Source organism: Mandrillus leucophaeus, unplaced genomic scaffold (genome assembly GCF_000951045.1).
Source record: "Mandrillus leucophaeus isolate KB7577 unplaced genomic scaffold, Mleu.le_1.0 Scaffold1147, whole genome shotgun sequence".
Lineage (NCBI taxonomy): Eukaryota > Metazoa > Chordata > Mammalia > Primates > Cercopithecidae > Mandrillus > Mandrillus leucophaeus.
The window spans coordinates 439916-457784 of record NW_012099732.1 but is presented as its reverse complement, the minus strand read 5'-3'; the positions used below and the strand labels follow the sequence as shown (position 1 = coordinate 457784).

General features: G+C 36.5%; 1 protein-coding gene across 1 annotated transcript in view; it reads left to right on the top strand.

Annotated features, from left to right (window-relative positions):
• The window catches only part of ITGA1 (integrin, alpha 1), a 176535-nt gene that overhangs the window by 52561 nt on the left and 106105 nt on the right, over window positions 1-17869 (top strand). Inside the window, exon 2 of the mRNA XM_011997663.1 lies at window positions 8329-8449. Coding sequence (XP_011853053.1) covers window positions 8329-8449 — 121 coding nt within the window. The remainder of the gene's footprint in view (window positions 1-8328; window positions 8450-17869) is intronic.

Genomic DNA, 17869 nt, shown 5'->3' with positions numbered 1-17869 from the left:
AAACACACGAGTTGTGTTTCCCACAGTGGGATCCAGGGACCCCTGAGGTTCTGCAGCTTTTTTATTTGGTAAAACATAGATCTGAAAGATGATGCTGATGTGGTGAAGGGGGTTGGTTTCTGAAACTGTTTAAGAATTTTAGAGATCAAGAGCAGGTCTGAGAGGAGCTGGCAAAGCAGGCAATTATTTGTGGTGGGAGGATATGGGGAAAGAGCAGATGTCTGTAGATACTACAAAGGAAAATAAACATCATGAAAGAACAAACTTATGTAGAAAAATTTTAAAGGAAGATTTTTTAACAAAGGATGTTTGCGAAACACTCTAGGAGTTATTCTGGGTAGCACTTATAAAATGGGACAAATTCTAACAGTCAGAATGACCTTTATACTAAAAGTCTTTATTTTTTTCAATTTATTCCATCCTGTCCCATTTAACAAACTTGTATTAAATAGCTACTTTGTATCAAAAACTATACTTCCTTGCCTCCTTTCCACCAGACACAGATATACACATATACGCACACTCACTTTGAAGTTCAAATACCATTTGTAATAACTGGAGAGCCACAGGACTTTAGCACTAAAAGTCAAAACAATTAGATCGCTATGGCAAGATGAAGTTAAAAAGCAGCTTCCCAGGATGAAACCTGGAAAATGCTTGAATACTGAGGTGTTTATTTGGATTTGCTTTTCTAAACTTGTTGATGGAGGTAGGTGTCTTGCTGACATATTATATCATTTCTGATGAAAGAACTTTGATAAGATTTATTGAGCCAGATTTTCTTCTTACATCAATTGTATTGGGAAGTTCCAATTGTTTGAAGGAGACACTGAGTTGGATATATTATTTTTTACATCAAATATGAATTTTCTGTATTTGAGATTATGATGTCATTTCCAAATGGTTGTGTTGATTCTGTGCTCATCGGACAAGGCCGTATAACTATTTGTCATATTTTAATTATCTTTGTTCCTCGTATCTTTACCACTAGAGGTCTGTGGCTCCTCCTTCTCAAGGTTATAGTGCTATAAAAATACTCATTTTAGATTTCAAACCAACTAGAATGAATGTAGTACTATAGAGTTTTTGGATTCAGTTACACTTTGAGTCAAATGTTATCTTTTACAGCAACCATATACATCAAAACTGAGATCAAACTCAACCTGTTAAGAGTAATAAAACTGATTAAAATTTCTGACCCATAAGACTAATATTATAAAGTTGTTATACATTAAGGAAAAGGGCTTCCAACTTTCACAAACTCTTATTACTAAAAAATTTTTCTTCCAACCCCCTGTAATGCCTCAAAATGGAATATATTTCATCTGAATTTAGGAGATTGAAAGTAAATTTGGAGTTATAGAAAATACTTAATATATCACCTTTTAGTTATAGTGAGAATATATGACGTTGGCAGTTTATACCATGTGAATGGGGTGAATTAACTCTTTCCACCAGGAGGCTTTGGCACAAGAGGTAAGAGCTACCAAGAATGTACTAGGGCTCAGGCTTGGGGAAGGGAGGGGCCTCTCCAGCTCTTCATTATAGAGCTCATACTTTCTAGATATACTGTCTGATTCTCAGGTGGTTCAGGTCTGTGAATTCATTAGTAGGACATTAATATACTAGAAAGAGTCACCGCAGGGTCACCCTGTCTTTGTAATAGACTTGCAACCCTTAAAATAGGTTAGAGGGGAGTAAATTTTCATTAGAGTGAAAGAAGGTCCAACTTGTTATTGGCTCAGATCCTAGGTGGTATCACAGATATGCATCATGTTTTGAGCAACTGAGATGAGAATCCAAGGGTTCTAACTGAATGGACTGGTGTCATCTGCACTCCTCCTCCCTGGTTAGCTCTTCCACTTGGAAGGCCTGACACCTTCATCTTAGATTTTCTTTATGTATGTCATTGCAACCAAGTTTAGAAACAGGAAATTTGCTATGAGAATGAATCCAAGAATCTGCTGTCTCATCCCCACTGATGTAACATACCTGTATTGTGTTTCAAGATACAGTCATCAAAATGAGGGAAAAGTCCTCTTTTGAAAGAAAAATCAATTGCCAGATGGTATATTGATTATTTGGATTCTACCTATGAAATCAGTTAGCTCATTTCTTGATCATTATCTTTTGCTAAATGCGTAATTTGTATTTCTTGCAGCAATTAATACCTGAAAGTTATTTGTAAGCTCATTTCAAATATGATAAACTGAGGTTCATAGAGGTGAAATCAGTTGCCTTTTTTGCGGGGGGGCTGGGAGCATCATCTTTTTTTTTTTTTTTTGAGATGAAGTCTCACTCTGTTACCCAGGCTGGAGTGCATTGGCACAATCTCGGCTTACTGCAACTTCTGCCTCCCAGGTTCAAGCAATTCTCCTGCCTCAGTCTTCTGAGTAGCTGGGACTACAGGTGTGCACCCCTAAGCCCAGCTTATATTTTTGTATTTTTAGTAGAGATAGGGTTTAACCATATTGGCCAGGCTGGTCTTGAACTCCTGAGTTGAGGTAATACACCTGACTTGGCCTCCCAAAGTGCTGGAATTTCAAGTGTGAGCCACTGTGCCTGGCCTAGCACCATCTTTTTATGACTGTATCTCCAGGGCCTACCATATATTCAATTCAGAGTAAACACTTGGTTATATTTGTGGAGTAGTGGAATATATGAATGATTTAATAAATAATATAGATGAAAAGATTAGTTCATGTGTCTCCAGGGATGACTATCTTTCTTTATCACCAAGGAATTTGCCCTAAACCATTAATTCATTATAAAAACATAATTATGATTATGTCTTGTCTTAATCTTATGTCATTATTTCATTATTTATGTTAAAAATAATAAAAACTAATGTTAATTCTATGATTTCTTCTATTTCTAAATAGGATAAACATATATAGGAAGCTTTGAAATAAAGCAATAGCATTTTAATACATTACCTTGTCATCATTTATTTGATATCCTCTTTCCTTGGCTTGAAATTTGCAATATTCAGAATTGCATTCATTGTTGAATATTCCCATCTGGATATTACTAGATTGGGATTCAGTCTGACCCACCTGGTCCAAGGACAGACTTTCTTTGCTAAGAAGCCAACAACTAAACAGGCTACAGTAACACTTCTTGGAACTCAAGGATGCGTACAAGAGGGTGGCTTCCTTCCATCTGTCAACAGCCTCTGTCACCTCCATTTATCCTTTTTCTGCCAGTCCTATTGTCAAATACTCCAGAGCTACAAGATGATTAAGAGCCATCATGAGCCTTTTGAGGATTGTTGTGAGCTGGGTTATTTTTACTTTTATTTTTATTAATCAGACCAACTCAATAGCACCCTAGTTACAGAAATCCTATGATTTGGCCTCATAAGATCAATGTTGAACTCTTGCCTCTGCCATTAATGCAGGCTGGCCTTTGGCAAATCACTCAACCTCTCTAAGCTTCAGTTTCCTAATATACAAAAAGAGGGGAATGTCTGCTGTCCTGCCTCACCTCCACAAATGTTTGAATAGCTCAATATCATTACGGTTATTATTATTATTATGTTATTATATTTTAAAATGTTTGTAAGCAGAAAGTACGGTAGAGCTGTAGGTTGCTTCTCCCTCTTTCTCATTTAGTTTTCTTACATATCAAATTCCATCCTGGGGTAAAGGAATTGCTCATAATTTATTTTTATAAGAGATACCCTTCAACAGCAGCAATTTCATCTTTCTCTTTTGTTCTTAACACTTACATATATCGCATATATAACCATATTTGAATGGGAGCAAGTCTTTTCATTTCTTTTCTACCTAGACCTATAAGTTGTAGCTGAAGTCCTTCCAGAAGTTAGATCTGGAGCTCTGTGGCCAGGATTTCTCTCCTTACCCAGCCTTTCCACTCATTCCCCAAATCCTTTCCAGCCCATTGCTATTGTAGAAAAGTCTCCTCCCCAAATTTGCCTCTCAGGAGATGCAGTTATGCGGACTAATATGTGGCTGTCTTCTAAGCTCATCCTCATATCACTTTGCATAGCCCTTTCTAGTTTTAGGCCTAAGATGTAAAAATTGAATTAATATGAATATTGGTTACTACTTTGGACTTGGAAGCCTGTGGAAATGTGGGCACATTTCTCTGCCTTCCCAAGCTTTCTTCTCCTTATTCTCAGAATGATGATAATAATGGTATTTAATTATAGAGTTGCTGGCCAATTAAATGAGAGTAACACCTGGTCAGTACACAATATAGTTATTATTTGCTAGGGGAAAAAATACTGGTTTTCAATTGCTGGTACATGTGAAATCAGAATTTACTTTTGATATCTGTCTTATCTATGTTTATTTCCCATTATCTTTTGTATTTTTTCTATGTTGTCTCTGAAACCACCTCTGTGTTTTGCTTTTTTGAGGGTGGAAACAGAGGCTCGGTTGTGAATAAGTACAAGTTTTCTTTACTTCTGGTACATAAAGTTCCGAATAGTATAGTATAACAAAATGCACATTGAACTAAAACTTATGAAAGGCTACTTTTACTGTTTACTCACTCCTTTAAATCAAAAGAACTAGATGTAAACTATTTTGTTTATGTCATGTCCTGTTCTTCAGGCTTTTTGGTGCTTCAGAAAACATAAAAGAGTCTGATTTACAATCATTTTGGGCAAATTGCCTGTAGAACTCTAAGGACAGGAAATGAAAAAAGAAGTACAGCACACACCCCCGGGCATTCCACCCAACATGTAGAATAAATAAACAGGCCCAAAAAGGAAACCAAAACTGCTTGGTCTTACGTTGAGGAGGGGTACCACAAATGGCTTTTGGAGAAAATGTACTAAAGATGATGACATGCTAGAAAAATCCTTCAAGGGGGTGAAATCGACCCTGATTAAAGAGGATGCTTTTCCCCTTTTCTCTACAGCATAGTGAGTATTTTTTATTTAGGTTATCTGTATTGACATTATGAGAAAGAGATACCACGTTACAGAGCTGTGCTTCTCAAACCTTAATAGGCATGATTGCCCTGGGGATCTCGTGGAAGCGTAGGTAGTGATTCGGGGAATCTGGATAGGGCCTGAGGTTCTGCATTATTCACAAGCTCCCAGGTGATGCAGATTCTGCTGGTTTATGAGCCATGGTTGGTTTTCAGTCATCTTCTTCAACAAAATAATTGGTGGTGATGTTCTGCGCTTCATCTGTTCAAGAGTGGTTTTCAACTGGGGACAATTTTGGCCTCATGGGAATTTGGCTGTGTCTGGAGATTTTTGATTATGACAATTCATGAAGCGCTATTGGCTTCATGTGGGTAGGGGCCAAGGATGCTGCTAAACACTCTATAGTATACAGGATAGCCCCGATAACAAGAATTTTATGACCCATACGTGAATAGTACCAAAGTTGAGAAACCCTCCTACAGAAGTATTATTTTATGCATTTCTTGTATCAAAAAATACTTTGTTGAAATTGTTCAAAAAATAGATACACAAAACCTATGAGCAAAGAATAGGAGCATCTGCTACAGTCATGCATCACCTAGTGATGGAGATGTGTTCTGCAAACTGTGTCCTTAGGTGATTTTACCATTGTGCGAATATCATAGAGTATATTTACACAAATCTAGATTTTAGAGCTACACATCTAGGCAGTATATCACCTAAGTTTTCTAGGCTACAGACCTCTACAGGTGGTTACTATACTGTATACTGTAGGCCACGGAAACACAATGGTGGCCGGGCGCAGTGACTCACACCTGTAATCCCATCACTTCGGGAGGCCAAGGCAGGTAGATCACTTGAGGCCAGCAGTTTGAGATCAGCCTGGCCATCATGGCAAAACTCAGTCTCTTCTAAAAATATTTAAAAATTAGCCAAACATGGTGGCAGGCACCTGTAATCCCAGCTACTTGGGAGGCTGAGGCATGAGAATAGCTTGAAGCCGGGAGACGAGGTTGCGGTGAACAGAGATTGCACCACTGCACTCCAGCCTGCACAACAGAGTGAGACTCAGCCTTAAAAAAGAAAAAAAAAAAAAGTAAAATATTAGTATGTCTAAACATATCTGAACATAGAAAAGTACAGGTACACTAAAGCTATTGTATTATAATCTTATGACACCACCATTGTATATGCAGTTTGTCATTAACTGAAACATTATTATGCAGTGCATGACTATTTAGTTTAGAGAGTAAGCAGCATTTAAAACTGTCTTCAAATATATGAAAGACTATTATGCAGAAGATGGTAACCAGCTGTTCTCTATCACCCTTGAAGAATGAACAGCAAATGTACATAAAAGGACCCATGCAATTCACCCGTTCTTTTTCTGCTTCCTTCATGCCAGCTAGACAAATCTCTTCATGATCTTGCAACCATATTTGTCCTGACCTGTGTCTTAATACTTGCAGAGACCCTCTCAAATCCTGGGTACACATTTTCTTTTCACTGCCAAATCTCATCTCTTTCTCTCTTTAAAAATCTTAGTTGAAAATTTCTATCTCCATAAAATCTTCTTTAACTAAGATGAAATAGTTGTCAGTTCATCTTTAACTAGAGGTGGCATACTTCTTCCTTCAACGTGTTATCTGTCAGTCTGAAAATATGTTACTGCCCATCTGTGTACAAGGAGTTGTGCGAGATTTTGATAAAGGATTAAAAAAAGGTAAGTAAGAGAGTCATTGTTTTCTAGGAATTTTCCAATCTGGCGGGGGGAAATCTCACACAGATAACTATATAGTATTCAATAATTATCTCCATGAGAGGTTTCTTAAAAAATAAGAAAGGAGGTTTTAGAAGTTTAAAGATTACTTCTAGGTAGGGAGGTCAAGAAAGACTTTACAGATAGATACACAGGTGTATCTTTTTTTGTTTCTTTGATGAATTTATTCTTCAAGGAAAAAGCAGTTACTATTGTTGCCAAAATTTAAAGATTATAAATTTAGAGTAGTGTGGACTTAAAGTACATTTATGAAAAAAGTTCATAGTGAGCAAGGGTTAAAATATTAGAGTGATTTAATCCACTCACAATTTATAAGACTAGAAAAGATAATTTTTCAGAATCTATGTGTCTATATGGTGTTAACAAAGGAGACTGAATTTAGCCACCTCTGAATGTAGCTGATGAGGCTCTATAATTTTATAAGACAGTGTTCTTTGGATATAATTTTGTTTGTTTGTTTGTTTTGTCTGTTTGAGACGGTCTTTCTCTGTTGCCCAGGTTGGAGTGCAGTGGGACAATCTTGGCTCACTGCAACCTCCGTCTCCCAGGTTCAAGCGGTGCGCCTGCCTCAGCCTCCTGATTAGCTGGGACTACAGGTGTACACCACCACACTCAGCTAATTTTTGTGTATTTTTAGTAGAGATGGAATTTCATCCTGTTGGCCAGGCTAGCTTCAAACTCCTGACCTCAGGTGATCCACCCACCTCTCAAAGTGCTGGGATTACAGGCATGAGCCATTGTGGCCCCCTGGAAAGAATTCTTAGTTACATCTAGGAGAAGAATATTTTGGAACTTCATAAGTGTACTTTAAAAACCAAAACCAAAGCAGGAATTTGGCACCATCCATTTGAGGTGGTGATTCTAGAACTTCTTTAAGAGACAGTCTCACTTACTAAGAGTTTCCACAACCTGTACTGTGAGAAAATTAAAAAGAATTAACCCTCATCAAATATGTAGTATGTGCCAGGCATTGAGTAGACCCTTTAGATATATCATGTGATTTAATCTGGATAACAACTGGTGAATTTATCAACACCAATATTATAAGGAAGCTTCAGAGAATTAGTATAAGTTTCCATCCAACACTTGATTAAGGAAGGGAAACACAGCAAATCTCAGGCCTGCATGAGAAGCCATCTCTGGGTGGAGAGCATCAGCTTGCCTTTTCCTTTGGAAGCAGCAAGGAGAACAACTATTTTTATAAAGCTTTACATGGTGATATGTGCATTCTCTATAGTTGAAATGGGAAAATGAGCTGTTCAGAGTTCACTGATGGCCATGGTTTTCTGCAGGGCTCACTGCTGGAAAACTATCTGCAACTGTATTAGTCATATAAGAATCTGAGTTTCTGCCTGCTCTTTTCCACACATTCTGAAATCCTTAGCTCTAGGAATGGTACAGATATTAAATTAGTATGGAATTTTTTTGAATGTTAATATTTGTGTTCTTTAAAGTTATTATGTTGATTTACAGTTAGTAATACAGTTAAGAATGGGGACCTTCCTTGAGTTTTCATTCTTTGAGTTTCATTTTTTTTTTAATAGAAACAGCTTTTGATGGTAACCTCAACAATGCCTTCCATAACTCAAAACATGATGGAATCTTAGTTAACTTTATGTAACTGGATTTTGTTTTTCTCCTAAAGTTGTTCTACGCTGCTGCGTATCATTCAATGTTGATGTGAAAAATTCGATGACTTTCAGCGGCCCAGTGGAAGACATGTTTGGATATACTGTTCAACAATATGAAAATGAAGAAGGAAAATGGTAAGCCCGTGGGTTTTGTTGTTGTTTACTTATTTTACAAGGTAATGGGAAATGTTATTTGATTACAGTTTCTTTTATGAATGAAACTTTAACAGAATGAATTATTTATGGTGGAAAATGCAATCTAGTCATTTGGCAATGGAAGCTAACTTAAAGTAAAAAAAAAAAAAAAAAAAAAAAATGCCTTGGCAGTATTAGAGGAAGGGATTAGTGATTTTTGTTGATGCCTGGATTGACCTCAAGGAAGTTCTGTATCCAAAAAACTATTGTTCCATAATTATGTTCTTTTGGCAATAATTCTTTAATTGTTCTCATTTCAGAGTAGCTTAAATGCACCTGTCTGAAATCCAGTAGGAAGGATTTGGAGGCAAATGAGGTGGTGCTCTGAAAGGGTTAATATCACTTCCGTGAGTTTGGGCTTTACTGATTTATTGAGCTTGGTCTAATGTTTATAATGAACTTTATAGGGTTTCTTGTATCTACCTTTAAACCCTTTAATATTGGTTAAGTTCATTGTAGATATTATTGTTATTATTATTATTTTCAGATGGAGTCTTGCTCTGTCACCCAGGCTGGAGTACGGTGGTGTGATCTCAGCTCACTGCAACCTCTGCCTCCTGGGTTCAGGTGATTCTCCTGCCTCAGCCTCCTAGTAACTGGGATTACAGGCACGTGCCACCACGCCCTGCTAATTTTTGTATTTCTAGTAAAGATGGGGTTTCACTACGTTGGTCAGGCTGGTCTTGAATTTTTGACCTCGTGATCCACCTGCCTCAGCCTCCCAAAGTGCTGGGATTACAGGCGTGAGTCACAGCTCCTGGCCATAGATATGATTTTTAAAGTATAACTAACTTGTTGAAAATTATATAAACTGAATATTAGAGCTCTTTTGCTTAATATTTAATAGAATTTTTAGTAAATGCAATTTTTGTTTAATTGGACATTATAGAAAAAAAGAGCAGTAGCTAGTTAAACTTTAGTTTAATAATTTAAACTAAACAAGCCTATATTTTTAGTAGCTATAATAATAAGCAAAAACAGATTATATCTACTTGGATAACAAGGATCTATGAATCACTATAATTATTTCATTAATAAAAATATGTGAATTTTCTGCATTTTATCTTTTCGACTTGGTTAATTTGATAATAATGCCCTAAAGACTACAAAAAGTAATGAGTTCTCACATTTTTTAAGTACATTATTTTATGCTAGGTATAAAGTAGAATTTGTTGAGATACTTCACTCTTTTACTCTCCTTACGTATATCTCAGATAACAAACCTAATGCTAGATGCTAAGTTTTTAAGTTCTCTTTCCCTCCCTCCTGTAATTTCCCTCCTATACTCTCCACCCATCCCATCCCCCAGTTTTTAAGGTTAAATGAGTACAGCTGTCCCTCTAGACACCAACTTTATTCTTTTAGGAATTATACCTTCAATTCAGGTACCTCTGGGAGAGTAATGGTGAGTAGACCAACTGGCCAGACTTTGTGCATAAGCTATAATAAACAGAAATGCAGTTCATGTTATTCTTCAAAACTTTAACTTTACATAAACACATAAAAGTTAATTTTCACTAATTACTAATAGTTATACAAATTTTAAAGAGGAATATAGTAAACAGCAAGCTTTAAGACTTAAACCACCTACTTAAAATGAAGTGTCCCTTTAAAGGATGGTTAAATATTGCTAAAATATTTTATGAAATTCTCATTTTCAGTTTCTGATATGAGAAAAACCTACATGTTTTCTTTCTCATCTAGTCCGTCTTTGTGATTTTAGAAAAATCTGATGTCAGAAGTCCTTAATTATATGAATGAACCTTAGTAGAGTGAAAAGGGGTTCATATTTCTTTTTAGAAGCCTTAGTGCCCCCATTTGATCTCTTCAGTCACTGTTTCTCATTATAAGAACCTATCCTATTGTGAGATTTCCACCCTCTAAATTCTACAGTCCCTCCTTTCAAGGCACCAGAAGTCAAAGCAGTGGAAAATTGAGAAACCAGGCCTGAATGAAGCCTTGATGTAACGAGGAATGTCCTTGCTAAGGTTATTCTATCTTTGTAGAAGGTTAAGGTATGGATGAGGAAAAAGGAAGACAGCCAACACTGGGAAAGGAACAAAAGAGTGCATACATTGGATAGTAAGAGTAAAGTTGCAAGAAGGATGTTGCTAATGGTCTGTCTGAATGAATCTAGACTGGACTGAACCATCAGAATTCTACATGCATTTGTGAAGTAATGTTAATAAGACATGAGGGACTATGCCTTATATCTTGACTTACCCATAAAACTGAGTTGAATTGTCTCTGAAAATGTTTGTTGGTGGGTTAAGGTTTTTTTATTTAGCCATAGCATAAATGTGGGTCAGTCAATCAACACGTATTTATGTAATACATTTTATGTGTCTGGCATTATGCTAAATTCCATGGGAAATGTTTACATGTAAAGCAAATATAAAAGCTTTAACCTAATCAACGACATACATGAAATGCTTAGGAATAGGGAATAGTGCCAACAACCAGTGCAGAAAAGACTATAAATTCAACGGGAATTCAAAACATGAGGAGATGATTCTTGGTTCTTGACTTAAATCTTGAAAGATGACTTAACTTTCAATATGAGAAGAAAAATGTCACTCCAAGCTTGGGAAGCCACAAGAGCAAGGGCCTAGACTTGAGAATAAGTGAGTATGTTGGTAAGTAAACAGGCCTCATATTGAGAGGAAAGAAGAGGAAAGGATGGTGGCAGATCTTGAAAGACAAATACAGGAGCTTGGACCTAATATGAGGACATTGAGAAGCCATCGTAAGTTGCCATTTTATGAAACTTCATTTGGGAAGTTACATATAAATTGGGTTGGATAATGGGGTGCCTGAAAACTAGGAAATATATAGACACTCAAGAACTATAATCTGCTACTTAAAGGATGAGCCTTCAGGCTGTATTAGGGGCAACCGGAAAAAAAAAGAAAGATGTATTCAAGACAAATTAAGATGAATCAGTAAGTCTTGGTGGAAGTTTGGAAATGGTCAGTGAAGGTGTAGGAGAGGTCAGATAGATTCCAAAATTTCTGTGCTCGCTCATTGGGAAGTGGGTTGTCATTGACAGAGAAAGGGAAATCGACTTATCAGGAAGTGGATAAGTCTGTTTTTAAATAGCTTGAGTTCAAGGTGATTTCTAGGTAGTGGGAAACCTCAAACTGGAATGTAGGTAAGAGGGAGAAGTTAATGTGTTAGTGGAAATGCCTAGAAAACAAAGACTGATTTTGCAGCCCACTTGTAACCCTGGGCACTACCCCACATCTAGCATGAGGCCTTATACATAATATGCACTCAATCATTACTTGTTGGCTGAACAACTAAAGCTAGTTAGACACTTTGTTATCATCAATTAAAAAAAAAAAAAAAAAGCTCCTTAAAAAATAAAGTTCAATGTGGCTCTCCTAGGGAAATGAAACTACTTAGGACCAGAGCTGTAATAGATTTCATCTCTACACTCCGCCTTGTGCCTTTTTCTTCATTAGAACTATATTTAAAAGTAAATGTTGTTAAAACCTATTTTTGTGGTAGGTATCAGACTTTACATATTAATATGTGTGCATTTGTAAGCATTTGAATGTCAATAATATCAGAAACCTAAATCTCACACTGACATTTATTATTTACAATGATTTTATGGAAAAGTTGTGAAAAATCAGAGCAACCAATAAGATATGGGCAATTGAATTTAAAAGTAAGCAAATTACAAATACCTAAATTTCCAAACTTTTAAAGATGGCATGGTAGCAGCATATTGTTCTAAAGAGATCTGGGATCTGGTAGTGCAAAATAAATGTAGAAACATGTTTGGATGTTCTGTAAGTGCCTATAAAATCAGATAGATTGCAGACTTACTTCAAGAAATGCACCACAGAATAATCGACATATTTGGAGGAACATGGATTTTGTTATTTAATTATCTCTAGAGGTAGGCATCTTCATAAGTCATATTTACTGCTCATGCTTTTGAATTTCATAACTTCAGATTTAAAAAAAAAAATCACTCTGACCCATCTTACATTGTGGCTATAGTACACCTATAGAAGGAGCACTTGTTGGCCCATGACAAGTACAGTCTGTGTATTTGAAAACATAGCTTTAATTCTTACGAAAGAAATATAAGTTAACAGAAAAGGGAGCCTTATGTCCTCTTTGCTGTTCAGAAGTTTGCTGTGAAGTATAATTTATATCTTTGGCTCAGAAGCCACATGCTTTCTCAGTAGCAGAACACATCATACATCTGATTAAGATCAGCCGTTGTTCATTATGTTTAGCATGAGCTGGAGCATCCAAGTAATTGTAATGTGGTTCAGAAGAATTCAGAAAGAACATAATTGCCTTCATAATTTTGCTTTGAGGAAAAGAAATTCAAACATGCTCAGCACAGCACAAGCCTTCCAGATTTCCAGATTTAGTGGTAAACATCAGCATGGCCAAGTCTCAGCTGAATGGGAAAATGTGAGATGTCTTTTTGGGGCTTTCCACTCTAATCTGTTGCTGCTTTGCTTCATTCCTTCCAGCATGTATGCCTACCCTTTTAATTGCCCTTCAAGCAACCTTTCTTGGGGGCTTCAGTGACTTCACTGGACCTGTCTGAACGCAAAGTAGATTTTCAGGATCCATCCTTGCCAACCTTCAACCCAATGTTTGTCTTGACCTCATGCCTTTTCCCTAGAGGACACTACTTTATGCCAGGTCAGGGTACCAATGGGCTCATGTGATTGATGCCCTATTCCCAATATGTCTGTACCGTAAAAGAAAAGAAGAATCCCGGCTGATATGGAACTATTCCAGACTGGGGAGGAGAGACATTTTAAGGGTTTACACAATTTTCTGTTACAGATTTAAATATGCTAATTTTACATTGCTTCTATGCCTTTTGAGGTTGAAATTTCCTCATTGCCAAACTTGTCATTTCTTTGGCTCCCTTCTTTTCCACCCCTCCACCTTTTATGAGCAAATCACTGCAGTTGACGGGGTCACCGTGTAAGTTTCATTCTCTCAGACAAAAAAATGCTTATTCCATTTATTTAAAAAGAAATAGGTGAGCAGAAGTTGCTTGGCATTCTGAGAGTGACTTTGGCTTGATCTGTGTATTAGACATCAAGGTAAAGTTAGGTGAAAAGGATCTTAATGAAATAATGTAAATATAAGATGCTCTTCTCCAAGAAACTATCTTTTACAGGAAATAAAACATAAATATGAAACAGAGACATCAGACACCAGCTACTCTTCAAATAAATATAATAATGGACATAATAACAAGATGACTATTGTGAATAGCAAATATTTCTGCTTACTAAATATTATTATAATTGTAGTTTTTTCATGGAGAAATATGTTTCTCTCACTTTGATGATCCTTGAGTTGATCAGATGTTTCTCTAGAAATCAGTAATGATATCCATAACATGTTTTGATCCTGTTAATCTGCATACAGGTCATTGCAAAAATGCCATATAAAAAGCAAGATCTAATAGAAATAAAATGTAATAAGTTAAAACTAACTTGCATTAAATTTTAGAATAATGATACTCATAGTTTATAAAACAATGTGCCTGGGCCTTCACATTGACCCTGTGGGTTTGGGTGGATATCATTGTTATCATCTGTATTTTCTAGACAGGAAATTGAGACAGAAAATGAATGTCCACAGGTTTAATATAGCAAGTATGTCACGGGGTCAGGATATGGAACACCAGCCTTCTGACTTTTCAGTCAATTGCCTACCTCTAGCAATAAGGATTCTCTAGCTCTTTGACCTGGAGAAATGCCTTTGGTGTCACTCAAAGGCATGTATAGCATCCCACTTATGCAGAATATATATCCTCTAAAATGGAAAAATAGATTTTGCAATCCAGATCTCTTGGCTGGTCACATAAGTGTAAATTCCCTGGTCTGCCTTATTCAGATTCTTAAGTACTTGACACAGTCGTTAATTCATTCATTCAATAGATATTTATTGAATGCCTATTTTTTGCTTGGTACTAGTATAGGCACTAAGGATGTGTTAGTGAACAAAATAGAGAAACAAATCCCTACTATTGTGGAGCTTATATTCTTTTAGGGAATAGAGAACAGAAAATAAACAATGAAGTTAATAAACAGGTAGTTTACATCAAATGCCAGAATAGGATCAGTGTTGTGAGAAAAAACTGAGCAAGATAATAGATTGAGAATGCTGGAGATTCCTGAAATTCTATAAACACTATGCTGACACTTTTCTAGGATCTTGTTATTTTGATGCAGTTTGAGAAAAGTGAGGCTTACTTAGGATTAAAGTGGTAAGATACATGTACTTTCAAGCTTGTTATTAAAAGTTTCATGTTTGTTTTCAGAGAAAACAGATACTAGGAAAATACAGAAAATTAGCAGTCCTACGATCTGCTAACCTAGTCTTTACCGTTAGTCCCAACTCCCAAATTCCCTGTCTCAATCCTGGGCTCCTATACTCTACCACTTTCTGAGTGCTCACTCGGCAGTCTTCACTTACAATTACAATATGCAATAGGCCGTGGTTGAGATTGCTGTTATCAGGTCAGTTTCCAATTATCACCATACTCTAAGTACTTCTCTTGCCCTAGAGGTCAAACATAAACTCCAGATCTTTTCCTTCAAAGCTAAATTCTTGCCAAATCTCAAGCTCCCTGTTCCTGTGTATAAGCAAGCTTTATCCTGAGTTCTAAACACCCATACTTTCTCATTATCTTCCATTTTCAATCTTCATTCTCCTGTCTCCACACTTTTCCCTGAGCTATCCATATCTCCCTTTCCTTCTGCCTTACAATCCACAATAGCTCTCCTATTAGCATGCTGTACAAGACTCACTTTTCATCAGTTATCCTAGATTTTTCCCCACTTGATATTACATGTTTTCCAACTAGTGAGTCAATTCTTCTCTACAAACTTGTATTTGTTTTAGTCAGATGATGGAATCTTAGAATTGGAAAGGACTTTGAGGGCCTACCTCCCATCCACTATTAAAACCATTTTCCGAAACATCCGTGGCCAGCTGCAACCCACCTCATCTTGACCAGAGGAGCTGCCTGACAGATCTACATATGCCTTATCATTTTAAATCTTCATCGCTCTCCGCAAGCCCAGCACTCCTCTACCTCTTCCCTAAATCTCACTAGGTGACTGCAGCTACTATTTTCCAAAGAAGAAAAAGAGAGAGAGAGACAGAGAAAGAGAAGCTACTAGGTCAAAATTTAATCCTCATTTCCTGTTTCAGTTAACTATTGCTGCATAATAAATCATTCCAATACTTAGTGACTTAAAGCAGCAATGGTCTATAATTTCTCAAGATTTCTGAGGATTGAATGGGCATTCCTCTATTGCCTGGGCTCATCATCTGGTCCCTCAACTGTGGCTGGAGTGTCCAAGCTGGCTTTCCTCACATGTCTGGAAGTTCCTGCTGTCAGCTAAAGCACCGATTCTGCTCCATGTGGCCTCTTATCCTCTATTAAGCGACACTGGGCTTGTTCATATCATGATGTTCTCAGATTTCAAAAACAGGTAAAATGGAATCTATAAAGGCCTTTTAAGGCCTAGCCTCAGAAGTCACAGTATCATTTCTGATGTATTCTATTTATCAAAACAAATCCTAGATTCAATGGGTAGAAAAACAGATTCTACCTCATGAAATAATAAAAGTCAAAGTCATGTTGCAAAAATGTACACAATTCCAAACCATCAACCACCCTTGCAAACAGCTCAATACTGGGTCGCCCAGAGTGCTGCCTAGGGAATGGTCGCTCTTCCTCATTTTTAAGACAAACCTCTCTTTCTGGATCCACCCTGTCTACCTGCTCAGAGATTCTACTCCTTCTCCTCTGAAATCAGGGTTTCTCTTGTTACTGGTTCTTTCTTGCCATCATTTAGCCATATGTAAGTTGCCTCCATGATAAATTTAGACACACCTCAAGATGGTTTGTCATTGCCCCCCCCAAAGAAAAAGCCATATTTATTAACACTACCCATCTCCCTCATTTTTAGCCAAGTTACTTGAAATGAAATTTGCCACAAACATATACCTCTCATTCTTGCCTCCTATTATTTATATTATTTCCTTGTTTGGTTTCTGTGACACCACTGTTTTCTGAATCTTGCTCCCTTTCTGATTGCTGTTACCTAGTTTTCTTCCTTTGTTCATTGAAACCTTAAGTGTTATTTCACCTTCAGATGTCAGCATTTTATGCTCTTCTCACTATATTTCGAGGTGGTAATATTTACTTTTAGGGCCTCAACCATGCTCATATCATGCTCATACGTGTTCCACATGGTTTCTGAGATGTTCCCCAGCAAGACTGAGTCCACTTGCCCACAGGAGTAACTCGTTATCAGTGCATCCTTTCTTGACCTTTCTTCCTTCCCCCTGTTCTTTTCCCCATCTCCACACTTATGCATACTTGGAATTACCTCCAAAAAACTTAGCTGTACCAAAGTTTTTTGCCTTGGATCTACGTTTGGAGAAACCAGAACTAAGACAGCTTATATTCTAAATATTTATAGAGTTAGTCCTTCCATCCTCTGTACTTCCTGAATTCAAATCCTCCTCTGGATTACTTTAGGAATTCGTATCTTGTCCTTTGACTCTGATTTTGTTCCTCTTCAATTTACTCATGAAACTTCAAGCAAATAAGCTTTGTAAATCAAAAAGGTGATCATGTTATACTCCTTTTTAATAGCTTCAGTGGTTCCCAACTTCCCCCTACATAGAATAAAGCCGAAGTTCTTAAAGCTGACTATGAGAACATTCATGATCTGGACTTGTTTTACCTCTCTAGACTCAACTTCTACTGCAGCTATACTGAGCTACTTGGCATTTATCAAAACAGTGGTGTTCTTCTTACTTCTAAGACTTTGCTGAAGTTGCATCAAGTTCAGACCTATTCAGTATTGCAATAGTACATGTATAGTTGTGCTTCTCTCTCTAAGTTATAAGCAAACTAAAAATTGTGTTTTATTCACTTTTATGTCATTTTATATCCTCAGGACCTGGCATAAATGCCCAGCATGTAAAATGTTGTTAATGAACATTAATTACTCTAGCCTCAAATTAAATACTTTCTATAATTGTAGGATCATTTTTTTCTCTAAACTGTTTTTAACTATAAAACTAATTTATTCCATTACATATTTTAAAACTGAAAATATTAGAAAAAATAATCATAGCCTCATTAATGTAATTTGTTATATTCTTGATATATTCCTGATTAATCTTTTAACATACATGTTAGTTGCTTAATCATCTTAAATAAATACATAATAATAATAATAATAAAAAGAACTAACATTTAGACAGCACATACTATAACTCAGATACTGTTCTAAGCATTTTATATACATTAACTTTTTTTTTTTTTTGATGATCCTCTGA